At 46.5% G+C, this 13,114-nt stretch overlaps 1 protein-coding gene across 2 annotated transcripts in view; it reads right to left on the bottom strand.

Moving 5' to 3' along the window:
- C5PH6orf52 (chromosome 5p C6orf52 homolog) overlaps nt 1-13,114 on the bottom strand; it is a 569,473-nt gene that overhangs the window by 401,552 nt on the left and 154,807 nt on the right. For both annotated transcript variants that reach the window (XM_069613440.1, XM_069613441.1), the window contains one exon: nt 534-586. In XM_069613440.1, coding sequence (XP_069469541.1) covers nt 534-586 — 53 coding nt within the window. The remainder of the gene's footprint in view (nt 1-533; nt 587-13,114) is intronic.

The raw sequence follows: 13,114 nt of genomic DNA, 5'->3' as shown, positions 1-13,114 counted from the left end.
TGTTGTAGCAGTGATTGAAGTTGTTTATGTCGGAGTGGACTGCAGTTGGGAGGACCAAAGTAGGCAGATCCTAATCACTCAATCGTATGGACTTAAACGAGTGGAATGTCATGTGTTAAGAATGGGGCAGGAAGAAGGGTAAAGGCTGTAATCTGGAAGAAAGCAGAAGTAAATGAATACTGTACTTCACAAACTTTATAAAACAAAAACATGCAACCTTACTTCAGTTTCACTTTTTATGGGGAATCCTATTCTAGGTCTTCTATGTTTGATTGTTCCAGTGTAACTTAATATGCTCTGCGATTTATTTTCTGCATGCCGAGTAGTAACAATGACCAGTTAGACTTAACAGATGGAGCTTGGGGGCAACAAAGAATCTTCTACCAACGAAAGCGATCATCTAAGTACACTGTTTGCCAAAAGGTGATGGCCAATTGCAGCACAAAACAGCATTAAACTCCCCAGCAATGAACATAAAAATGTTTAAGAAAATAGATTCAGCAGTGTACTTGTATTTGTCACATGGCACTTACGTTTGGTCATGCTTCTTATGATTTATTGAATAGTTCAGTCGAAACTTCTTTAGCTAAGAAAAAGTAGAAAGAAACTATGTTCAAAGATAATGGCAAAAACAAACAGCCATTGCTAATCCCCTTCTAGTAGTTTACAAAAAGAACACATGATTTGTGCATATAGCAACCAAAGTAAAGCTGGTGTTTAAATTCAAAGATAGGGAAATGGAGAATCCATCGTCCGGGAGATTTTTCCACAGCCTTCAAGTGAGAGTCGAAGGCTCTCACGCAAAAGATGGTCCAAATCCTCTCTGTTGGTAGATGTAGCAGAGCAGTTTTGGCCTCACTTAGGGAAGAACACTGGAGGCTACATAGAGTTAGTCCCAATATAGAACTGAAAAGAAAACAGGACACCAGCATGGTGAAAAATAAACACTTCATTAAATATGTGCACACGGTAAGTACTATCTATTTGGAATGCCACATACAGTAAGGTTAGTGTAGTTATAAACACAGCAAAGGAGATTAAGAAAGACCCTCCTCACTCCTAAAGCCAATGTAAATCATGTACCTGGCTCGGACATCTATACATTATAGTGCTAAAAGGTGCAGGAAAAAAAAAAAGATCCCTAGACATTAATAATCACAGTATTCCAGACAGCCTCTAGTAGACAGTAAAATCGATAGCTTACTGATAACCCGTTTACTTGAGTGGTACCTAGCAAGAGGGAAACAGTAAACAAATTAAACAATACACTGTGAGCAACCAAGGTTCAGATGAACTTTCGTCAACAAGTACTAGGCCTGAACAGGACCCAATTCACACCGACAACTGAAATGAAATACTCTAACCACAAGTGGTTACTATTACACCATTGCATCCTATGAAATGGAGTGAAATGCATGGATTACGTTCAATGTCTTAATATATCACAGGTGGGTATGAGAATTCCAAACTTTAGTGAGAAACCCCATGACAACCACAAAAAAGGTCTAATTCAGGTCAGTACCATTTTCAGTCACTACAGGAGTTCAAATTGTTGTACAAGCTTCCTTTATAGGAAATTGTAAGGAATATTTTCCTTAAGCCCTGTGGCAAGGGAGTTTAGGTACCGCTCCCTGACTTGGGTACTGTTAGTGATTTCCAAAAGGACATCAGGCTCTGCAAGTGGCAGTCAAGACAAGAGTAGGCCTAACCCTCAAGAGGTGAAGTGAACAGGTACAGTATACACTTCATTTATAGACCGTGAATGTCCAACACTATATTTTCATAGAACTCTGGGTCTCATTATCAGTTTGGCGGTGCAGTAAAAAAGTGGTTGTAATTCCGTTAGTGCCACTTTTTTTGGGCGATAACTGAATTACTGCCATTTGCACTGCACCGCCTGTTAGGGAGATTTATCGGGTTTATGCTTCATCTCCTCTCCTAGTGAGAGCCCCAGCTCTTGTTGCTGAACTTCGGGACCCATTTTTTTCAAAACTGAATGAGGAGCCCTTTCCCAATCATTCATTCTTGTCTTTTGGCACGCTGTTCTCAGTGTTTTACTGTCCCATGGAGTGTACTTTCCTCCATATAGTTTAAGGCATCTGTATTTTATTTGTATTTATATTTCTATTTATTGTGTTTTATATAGTGCCTTTGTCCAAAGCGCTTTACATAGGACAGTCAACAATATAATTAATGAATCAGAATACAAATCAGCGTTCATAAACAGTAACATACAAACTGTGTTCATAAATAGTAACAATCAATTAACATTCCTGGGAGTAATCAGTCAAACTGTGTTCATAAACAGTAACGATCCATTAGTGTTCATAATGGGCAGTGTTGCAGAGAACCCTTTGGGTTCTCCTTTGAGATTCTTTTAATATCCTAGAGTAACTACAGATCTTAAGGATAGAGGAATACTTTGCATCTCTCCTAAAACTTTATAGTCTGAGAGATTGGCACACACCACCGTATGTGGCGTGTCAAGGGGATACTTTGTATCCCTTCTCTCTGCTCCGGTGACTTTGTCACATAGATCACCCTATATTTATGGCTGGTGGAAGTGTTCTACCAACTATTGTGCTATTTTCTAACGCAAACTGTATTCATGGTCTTCCACCATTCTGGCAGGGGGAGGACTCTGTGTGCTTTGCCTTTGGCAATAACACTTCAGTGTCCCTACCTAGGCTCCAGTGTGTCTGGACAGGCAGGACGTGGGGGAGGAGTTTTTCACTCCCATGCTCCTAGTCTGCCCGAGTGCCTGAATGGAACCAGCTCCCACTGGGGGTCTGGCTGTCCTGATTGGACAGACACCTGCCCCTTTCTATAGAATACTCAGAGATTGCAGAGGAATGTGTGCTGAAACTTAATAAAAAGGTGAGGTTACTGAGGTGAAAGACAAGTCGACCACTGGAAACTGAAGTAGCCGATGACCACTGTTGTCCTGACCCCGTGTTTTGTGCGACAGGAAGTCAGAACTGGATTGCTCCTTCCCTTTAACTGGTGGGAACAACCAGTGCCAAAATGTACCTTAATCTGAGCCATCCCCCGAGGTGCAGTGCCTCTCCAGAGCAGCATAATCCCCAATACAAGGAGACCTCCAACACAATTGAAGTGCATCATTGTGAAAAGATTGAATCGGTCCAAGTCTTTGCTGAACTCCAGGTTAACTTTCCAAGACACAATCCGACCTGTCCAAGTCACCTCAACACAGTGCAGGACTCCAGGAGCCAAATAAGATTTTGCCCGCAAATCACGTCCTTTTGTTGGTGCTGCAGAAAAGACACCAAAACCGCAATGTGACAAGAGAAGTTGCAGAAATCCGTGTCAGAGGTCCTCCCTCGAGACTGCTGCCGAGAGATCCCATCCATTTTTCTGCCTTTTGTCATCAGACCAAGGAATCCGGAGGTCGGGCTCCAACGCTGGTTCTATGGTCTTGCATCTTAAACACTAGAAAGTATCCACAGCAACCTTTCATTTTCTGCTGCTTTTCAAGACTGTGAGCCCTTCCCGAACTGCATTTAGCTAGGGTTGCGTTTTGGACTTTAAAAGACTTTCTGCATGAAGAAATGGCCTCTATAACCTTAAGCCCGGCTAGTATAACACTAACCAACTATTTTCATTCCTCAAAATGACTATTTTATGTGTGTTTGCAGAGTAAACGTCTACACCGCATGTCTGCAAAGATTCAAAAGTATGCATTATTACTGATAATACAATAGAACTGTCATTACTGTCAAAAGCTGTAACAAATGTAACCGCAATCAACTACAAACTAAGCAGTGGCCTTTAAAAGTATCCTAAAGTATTCCTAAGTGTTTTGTTTATGTGTACTATGTATTTTAGAGTATTTCTTGTCTAATATATATTTTAATACACATGTATGTGTAAGTGTTTATTTGATGTGCTTTACTAATTAAGTTCTGTGTACTTATCTACAGCTCACACCTTCCTCTTATGATAAGCCTGACTGTTTTGCCACTACCAAAGTTCCACAAGTAGCACAAACCGATACTAAGAGTTGTGGCTCTACAAAGCATTGGGATAGTTTTGGGAAGTCCTACCTGTTAGGGAGATTTATCATTATTATGCTTCATCTAGCACTTTTTGCTGGACTTCTGGGCTTTTTTCTTTTAATCCTAAATGAGTGGAGCCTTTTTCCACCAATTCATTATTTTAGGCTCCGTTGTTTGGAACTCTATTCTTTGCATTCTACCTGTACTAGGGAGTCCGTCTGCTCCATAGCTCTTAAGGGCATCTGTTTTACTTCTGCAGCACACAGCTCCTTATGGGCGTGTGTTACTGAGGACCCTCAGGGTCCTCCTTTAAGATTATTTTTTAATATCCCCAAATAGCTACAGTTCTTAGGGATAGAGCAGTAGTATCCCTACCAAAACGTTATAGTCTGAGAGATTGGCACACATCACCTTTAGTGAAGTGCCAAAGGGATACCTAGTATCCCCCCTTGTAAAGGAGGCATGGCATCACAAGTATGACAAGGCAAGAGTTACAAGTTTCAATACCTTTATAATCTTTTTGGTGTTTGGAGAAACTCCTACTATGCCCTATAGCTACGATGGGAGTAATCTCTACCATCAAATAATAAAGAAAATACAGTACTAGTTAGTCTATGTCAAATCAAAATGGCCTATACTAACAAAACCTAATGCCTGCCCAATCTCTTATACAAAAAAATGGGTGGAATATGTATGTAAAGAAAAGTCAGTGTTCTAACAAAGAATCAATGTGGCCGAGTCAGCTCTACTTCTCATGTTGGACAGCACTGAGTAAGGCAACCCCTGTAAACAGGACAACACTCTGGCTGACATTCTCAAAACAAAGGCAGTTCAAAACCTGGATCGAGGCCCGTTTGGCCTTCCACTTTAACGTCACCAATTACAGCTTTCAAAAGTTCAAGCATGTTTCCGTCGGTCGTGCTCGGCCCTTTCAACCAAAAAGTACCCGATTCAAAGTAGATCTCCCTCAGCCGGGCTCAGCCCTCGCAATAACAGCACTTGCAGAGTTTCCCTTCCCCAAGCTTTATTCACATTCGTTAGGGGTTCCCTTCGCCTAACTTATCACACTTCCGGTCTTCCTCAGTCGGGCTCTGACCTTTCACGGATGTCGAAGACTTTCGAGTGTGCAAGGCTTTTACTATAGACCTCCACAGGACCACTTTGACTTTCTCTTCAGATGACATTCTTATTTGTCTCAGTGTCTCTTGGTCTTGGTAGTTCAATATCATAAGCTCAATGGTTCATAGAAATCTTGCTCTTAAAGTAGTTTGTTCACTTTGCTGCTTTACAACAAGATAATCACATATTTCGCAGAGACTTTCGAGTGGGCCATTTCCTGTCCCCGGACATTGGAGAATATAAAATAGGATGGGGCATGAGTACCGGAAAGGGGGAAATACTGTTTCTCACCATCGGCTGCCTCACCCCCACTCCCCAAAGACCCTTCACCCAAGTGATCCTCCCGCGCTGGTCCACCCCCAGGGTCTGGATCCAAAGTAAATGGCTGTGCACTGAGGAGGGGGGGGGGAGGGAGATATATGGGATACATTACTCACCGTAATCGTATTTCTGATGCTTGTATCTGCTTAGATTCACATGCTGTGCATAGGCCGACATCTAGTGGAAGCTGCAGAGTATTACAGTTTGTTTTTCGAAACTCGAAAATGGGCGTCGACACAGGCGTGCCAGTAATACTATTCCTAGTGTGACGTCCACTGTACCCAAGATCCCTCACGCGTCTAGGATCCTCAGATTGTATTTTTTCTGACATGAGGAAGCATGAGGAGTAGCGTGAGTACAGATAATCCAAGCAGATAGACAGAAAGGTAAGACTACAAGCAATCATGCGCCTTCTCTCGGAGGGGAGGAAGGGTGGGTCGCATGTGAATCTAAGCAGATACAAGCATCAGAAATACGATTACGGTGAGTAATGTATCCCTTCTGAGGCTTGTGGAATCTGCTTAGATAAGATGCTGTGCATAGATTAGCGAGCAGTACCCGAAGAAGGAGGTGGGATGTGAGAAGGGTCATGAGCAAACAGGTGTCTTAGAACCGCTTGTCCCACTTGTGTATCTGTCTTGGAATGAGTGTCAATGCAGTAATGCTGAGTAAAAGTGTGAATAGAGCTCCAAGTAGCTGCTTTGCAAATGGTGTCGAGGGGAACATTTGCAATGAAAGCCAGAGTGGCCCCAATGCCTCTAGTAGAGTGGGCCCTTGGCGTAAAAGGCAGAGTCTTTTCAGAAAGAGAGTAACAGCTGTATACAGTTGATAATCCACTTCGAGATAGCGCCTTTAGAGACGCGATCTCCCTCTCTGCCTGTAGCTACGGAGACAAACAGTTGATCTGTTTTCCTTAGCGGTCTGGTTTTATTTACATAGTAGAGGACCGCCCTATGCACATCTAGGGTGTGTAGTTTCACCTCAGCCGAGCTTTGCGGGTCCTGGAAGAAAGCCGGAAGCTCGATGGACTGGTTTACATGGAACTTTGATATAAATTTAGGTGAGAACCTTGGGTGTGTGCGCAAAACCAGTTTGTCCTTGTGAATAGTAAAGAAAGGATCCTGCACTGACAGAGCCTGAATTTCACTGACCCTTCTTATAAAGGTAATGGCTACTAAGAAGGCCGTTTTATAAGTCAGGTGTTTGAGACTACTCTTATGCATGGGTTCGAAGGGGGGGCCCATGAGCTTAGCTAGCACCACATTAAGGTCCCACCCTGGCGGTGGGTTTGAAATAGGAGGGTGAAGTCTCTTTACTCCTTCCATGAAGGCTTTAACTACTGGTACCTTCCACCACGACACCTTGTTATGGGATGTGGTGTAAGCCGAGAGGGCTGCCAGGTGTACTTTCAGAGAGTTAAAAACCAATCCTGCATCCAGCAGGTGGAGCATGTATGTCACGACGTTGGAAGGAGTGCAATCAACAGGGTTGATTTGTTTATTCTGGCACCAAATAACAAATCTTTTCCACTTGTCAAAGTAACAGTGCCTTGTGTTTGGTTTCCTGGATTCTTTTAGGATGTCCATACACCTCTGTGGTAGATTGAGATGTCCAAACTCTATGACTTCAGGAGCCATGCTGCCAGGTTCATTGAGTTGGGTTGTTGGTACACTGTTTGACCTTGTTGCTGGGACAGAAGGTTGTACCAGGCTGGAAGTTTGATGGGCTCGCACACCGCCATTCTGCGTAGGTGTGGAAACCATGGTTGTCTCGCCCACATGGGAGCAACTAGGATGAGCGTCATCGATTCCTTGTTCATCTTGTACACCACCTTCCTGATGAGGAGTTGGTGGAAAAGCGTACGCAAACATCCCTGACCAGTTCATCCACAGGGCGTTCCCTTGGGAGTCTGGCTGGGGGAACCTGGATGCAAATCCTGGGCATTGTTTGTTTTCGCTTGTGGCGAATAAGTCTATAGTGGGGAAACCCCACTGAGAGAAGAGATCTTCTACGATCTCTCTGTGAAGGACCCATTCGTGTTCTTCTGGGAGGGAGTCTCTGCTTAGAGCATCCGCTAGGGAATTGAGCTCCCCTGGAACATGTTGCGATGACAGGAAGATGTTCCGTCTGAGTGCCCATATCCAGATTTTCTGGGCAAGCTTGGACAGATTTGGCGAACGAGTCCCTCCTTGCTTGTTCAAATAGAACATGGCTGTCGTGCTGTCCGTCCGGATCTGCACCGACAAGTTTAGTAGATGGGGCTTGAACGCCCGAAGCGCTCGGAATACTGCCAGAAGCTCTAGGAGGTTGATGTGGTTCTTGGCTACTGAGTGAGACCAGAGACCCTGAGCTATGTGGTGGAGATGGTGAGCTCCCCACCCAGTCAGGCATGCATTTGTAGTCACCACTGCCTGTACTTCGGGATCGTAAAAGGGTTTTCCCCTTGCGAGATTCTCTCTTGTCCACCAGTGTAGGCTCTGTACAAGTGTTGGCGAAACGACCACTAGATCGTCCCACTGACCACTTGCCTGAGACCACTGTTTCGCCAACCATTCCTGCATGGGACGCATGCGCAGACGCGCGTGGGGGACCAGGTAAATGCATGATGCCATCATGCCCAGTAACCGCATTGCTTTGCGTAACGTTATTTGTTGACCGGACTGATAATGTGGAATTTGCAGTAGTATATTCCGAATTCTCTCTTCCGAAGGGAAGGTCAACCCTTCCTGAGTATCTAGGATTGCTCCTAGGAACTGTTTTGAGGTGCTTGGCATCAGGCTTGACTTCTTCTCGTTGATTGAGAAGCCTAATTCGTGGAGAAGGTCGATAGTCCTTTGAATGTTTGTCCTGCAAATTCCTGGGGGTTTCCCCCGTTATGAGCCAGTCGTCCAGATAAGGGTACACTGGGATTGCCTCCCTGCGTAGGTGTGCCGCTGCCACCGCCAGTACCTTGGTAAATACCCTTGGTGCTGAAGCTATCCCGAAGGGCAGTACCTTGAATTGGTAGTGGCGACTGTCCACCTTGAAGCGCAAGTACTTTCTGTGCGCCGGGAGCATGGAAATATGAAAATAAGCATCTTTCATATCCAAGGTTGCCATGTAATCCCCCTTTTTTAGGAGGGGGATTACCTCTTGTAGCGTGGTCATACGGAATTTTTGGGGCTTGACATACTTGTTGGCAGGCCGTAGGTCCAATACTGGGCGCATTGTCAAATCTTTCTTTGGAACAAGGAAGTAGGTTGAATAGATACCCTTGTTTACCTGGTGTCCTGGGACGAGTTCTATCGCGTCCTTTTCTAGCAGAATGGCGATCTCCTCGAGAAGGATATTCTGATGTTCTAGAGAGTGTACTTTTTGTCGTGGAGGATGGTTCCGGGGACGCTGCAGTAATTCTATACAATATCCTGTGGACACTGTTGACAGCACCCATCTGTCTGAGGTGATCCCTTCCCAAGCCTGGGTGAAGTTGGAAATGCGTCCCCCTACTGGGGTTGCATGAGAAGGGACCCTGAACTGAGCGTCACTGCTTTGGTGGAGGCGTCCCACCTCCCTTGTTGGGGCTGCCTCTGCCTTTCCCACGACCTCTTTTGTTACCCCTGCCGTAACCTTGGGTAGACTGCTGGCTGTTGTTCCACTGTGTACCCTGTCCCTGGGCATAGTTGCCTCTTTGTGAATTTTGGCCGCGTGGGCGACGAAAATTACTGTTCCCCCTCTGGTTAGGGGGTTTGTTGGTTAGTTGGCCAAGGGATTTAAGTGTTTCGTATTCATCCTTGGCATTTTTCAGTGCGTCTTCGACCGCTTTCCCAAACAATAGATCGGGTTCCACCGGCTTATCTATTAAAGAAGCCTGAGTTTCTGTTTTGAACCCCGACTGCCGTAACCACGCATGTCTCTTGATAACAGTACCCTCTGCTATCAATCTCCCTGCGTTGTCCGCGGCGTCGAAAGTTGCTTTCAATATGCAACCGGACACGGCTCTCCCCTCTGCCGAGATCCAAGCCTATTGGCCCTTTAAGGGTTCCGGAGCAGAGGCTATGAGTGCCGCGACCTCTTCCCATTGATGGCAGTTGTAGCTGGCCAACAGGGTGGTGGAGTTAGCAATCCTTGCTTGGTAGGCGGACGTTGAGGCTACCTTTCTGCCAAAGCCGTAAAGTTTCTTGCTCTCCTTGTCGGGAGGAGCTTCTGATGAAGATAGGGGTGTTCCAGCCCTCTTTCGAGTGTTGGTAACCACTAGGGAGTCTGGTTTAAGATGTCCTCTTATATAGAGAGGGTCAGATTGGGCTGCCCGGAAAAGTTTTTCGACCCTGGGGTTAACTGCTCTGGTGAGGATTGGGTTCACCAGGGACGGATCTATTCTTCGTTGGATGGATTTAAGGATAGGGATGGTCTGAGCGACCGGCCTCCTCTCTCCTGCCAACTCTTCTGCGAAGTCCCTTTCCTCCTGTACACCGTGGGTGTCGATGTGAAAATGTTCTGCCGCGCGAGCGAGAACCTCATTAAGGAGGGGCTGGTTATCGACTGGCGAGTCGGTAACTGGGGCTTCATTCTCTACCGGGGAATCTACTCTGTAAATTTCCTGCTCATCTTCTCCCTCCTCCTGGTCCTCATCATCCGCATAGTATTCCGTCCCGGTTTGTTCCTCCATAATTTCAAACTCCTGGTCCCCCTCAGGGAAAGGCTCTCCTTGGTACCTGGAGTGTGGAGTAGAGTATGGAGTAGAGTAAGGCTGTACCTCGAAGGGTTCAGGTCTTTCGAACCGGGCCCTTTTACTTAGGGGGATGGGATCAGTGGAACCTGAGGGTGTGGCTCCCTGAGGGTCATACGAGAGGAAATGCTCTGGATTTTTGTCGTAAAAATCAGCCAAGGAAGACATCCTTGACATGACCCTGTCTATGACTTCGCTGGACCATTCTTTGGAACAGGGGATGACTTTAGTAGGCAGTTTAGGGGACTTATCAAGGGTACCCTTGCTGGATGTTGATTTCTCAGTAGACTTGTCTTTGTTTGTCTGCTTAGGGGGGAAGGATGTTTTTACAGGAGTGGAAGAATGTGCTTTCCGCTGTTTCCCCCCCTCCCCGTGCGTGGAAAAATGTTTTCCCTGTCCCTTGGAGGCCCCGGAGACTTTCGACGCCTGGCGTCGAGGATCGGGTGGGGCCTCGCTGGTGTTAACTTCGGGCTCCGTCTCCTGGAGCGCGGCCTGGGGGTGGAAGTCGTCTTCGTCCTCCGACGATCGAACTTCCATTAGTCTAGGGAGCGAGGCACTCTTGGCAAGAGTGGATGATTGCCTTGCGTCATGAGGCGATCTCGATCGAGAGCGCCCAGAGGACACCGAGTCGGACCGTTCTTTTTGTGCCTCTTTCCGAGAAGTCGACGTCGTCGAGGTTCGGTTGGACTTAGTGTGCTTAGTGTGTGTAGGGTGTGTAGCGCTTGCGTCGCCGGGGGTCTTCCCCATAGCCGCCCTGCCGGATGACCTTCCGAGGTCGGGGACCTGCGCTCGGCTGTCCTTCGACGCCGTAATGCCCTCGCCGTCCGAAAGTACGGCGTCGCTGCCATCGCTGAAGGCGCCCTCCGCTGCCATGGCCGCCTGCCTGGCGTGGTGGGCCCAACGCTTTGTCGAACGGTCCTTGAGTGTCTTAGGTTTAAACCTACTACACGCTCTGCAGTTCGCTTCGGGGTGGTCCCTCGGCAAGCAGAGATTGCACGTAGCGTGCCTGTCGACCCAAGGGTATTTGCGGTTGCACTTGGGGCAGAATTGGAAAGGGGTACCCTCCATACGCACCTTGAGGCAGCGGGCTGATAAGTGTAGGAATTATATAAGTGTATCTATATACCAAGAGTGAAGAGTATGTACCACCCCCCACTCTCCCTACTTGCAGGGCCGAGGCCAGCGGCCTTCCGAGGCCCAGATCCGTCGTGCAGCAGCCGACGGTCGATGTCTTCTCCAGCCGTCGTCGAGTGTCGAGGGTCGACGTTGGGGTGGGGAAGGATGTCAATAAAGAATATTAAATTTCAATTATTAGTAAAAGTATGGCTAAGGCCAGGGGACTCCGCAAGATGCTTCCGACCAGTATGGCGGAAAAAAACAATCTGAGGATCCTAGACGCGTGAGGGATCTTGGGTACAGTGGACGTCACATTAGGGATAGTATTACTGGCACGCCTGTCGACGCCCATTTTCGAGTTTCGAAAAACAAACTGTAATACTCCGCAGCTTCCACTAGATGTCGGCCTATGCACAGCATGTGATCTAAGCAGATTCCACAAGCCTCAGAAATATATATATGACAATGCATTACTTACCGTAAAAGCATTTCTGATGGTTGTATCTGCTTCTTAGATTCACATGCTGTGCATAGGTCCGACATCCAGTGGTCACTGCGGAGTATTGCATTTTGTTTTTCGTAGTCGAAAAGGGGACGTCGATAAGGCGTGTCTGTAACACTATCCCTATAGTGATGTGCATTGTACCCACAATCCCTCACGCGTTGAGGTCCCTCTGTTTGTATTTTTTCTGCCCTGAGGGAGCCTTCTATACGTGAGTGAGTACAGAAAAGAGAGAGATGTAGAAAGAGGTCTATGTTCCTTCCATCCGAGCGGGGAGGAAGGGTGGGCGCATGTGAATCTAAGCAGATACAACCATCAGAAATGCTTTTACGGTAAGTAATGCATTGTCTTCTGATGTTTGTTAATCTGCTTAGAATCACATGCTGTGCATAGACTAGCGAGCAGTACCCGGAGTTGGCGGTGGGTTATGAGAAGGAACAGTAGAGAAAAGATGTCTTAATACTGCCTGTCCCACCTGGGAGTCAGATCTAGAGTGTGTGTCTAAACAGTAGCGTTTTGTAAAGGTGTGCACCGAACTCCAGGTTGCCGCCTTCCAGATGGAATCAAGGGGAACATTTGCATCGAAAGCTATGGATGCCCCCGTGCCTCGAGTAGAATGTGCTCTTGGCTTGAAGGGTAGTTCTCGCTTAGCAAGAGAGAAACAGAGTGATACATTGAACAATCCATCTAGATATAGTGGACTTTGAAACTGCATCTCCTTCTCTTCCTGCTGCCACCGAGACAAAGAACTGATTAGTCTTTTTCAGTGGTCTGGTTCTTTCCATGTAAAACATGACAGCTCTGCGCACATTGAGTGTATGCAGACTTTTTTCTCCCAGATTGGAAGGGTTTTGAAAGAACCTTGGTAGTTCTATTGACTGGTTCACATGGAATTTCTAGATGAATTTCGGTGCAAACCTTGGGTGTGTGCGTAGAACCACCTTGTCTTTGTGAACTGTTACGAAGGGGTCTAGAACTGAAAGAGCCTGTAGTTCACTTACTCTCCTAATGTAGGTGATAGCTATTAGGAAAGCAGTCTTAAGAGTGAGGTGCTTAAGAGTTGCCTTGTGCATGGGTTCAAAGGGCGAGCCCATGAGTCTGGAAAGTACCACATTTAGGTCCCATCCGGGAGCTGGGTTAGCTATCGGAGGGTGTATTCTCTTTACCCCCTCCATGAAGGCTTTGATGACTAGGATTTTCCACCACGACACTTTAAGTTGGGAAGTGGTGTATGCAGAAAGTGCCGCTAGGTGGACTTTTAATAGAATTGAACACCAGACCTGAGTCCAATAGGTGGGTCAGGTACAGAACAATTTGTGTGGGTGAGCAGTCAAC

This window comes from Ambystoma mexicanum, chromosome 5p (genome assembly GCF_040938575.1).
Source record: "Ambystoma mexicanum isolate Mex_15411 chromosome 5p, UKY_AmexF1_1, whole genome shotgun sequence".
Lineage (NCBI taxonomy): Eukaryota > Metazoa > Chordata > Amphibia > Caudata > Ambystomatidae > Ambystoma > Ambystoma mexicanum.
The sequence above is the reverse complement of the archived record's forward strand: the minus strand, read 5'-3'. Positions and strand labels throughout refer to the sequence as shown.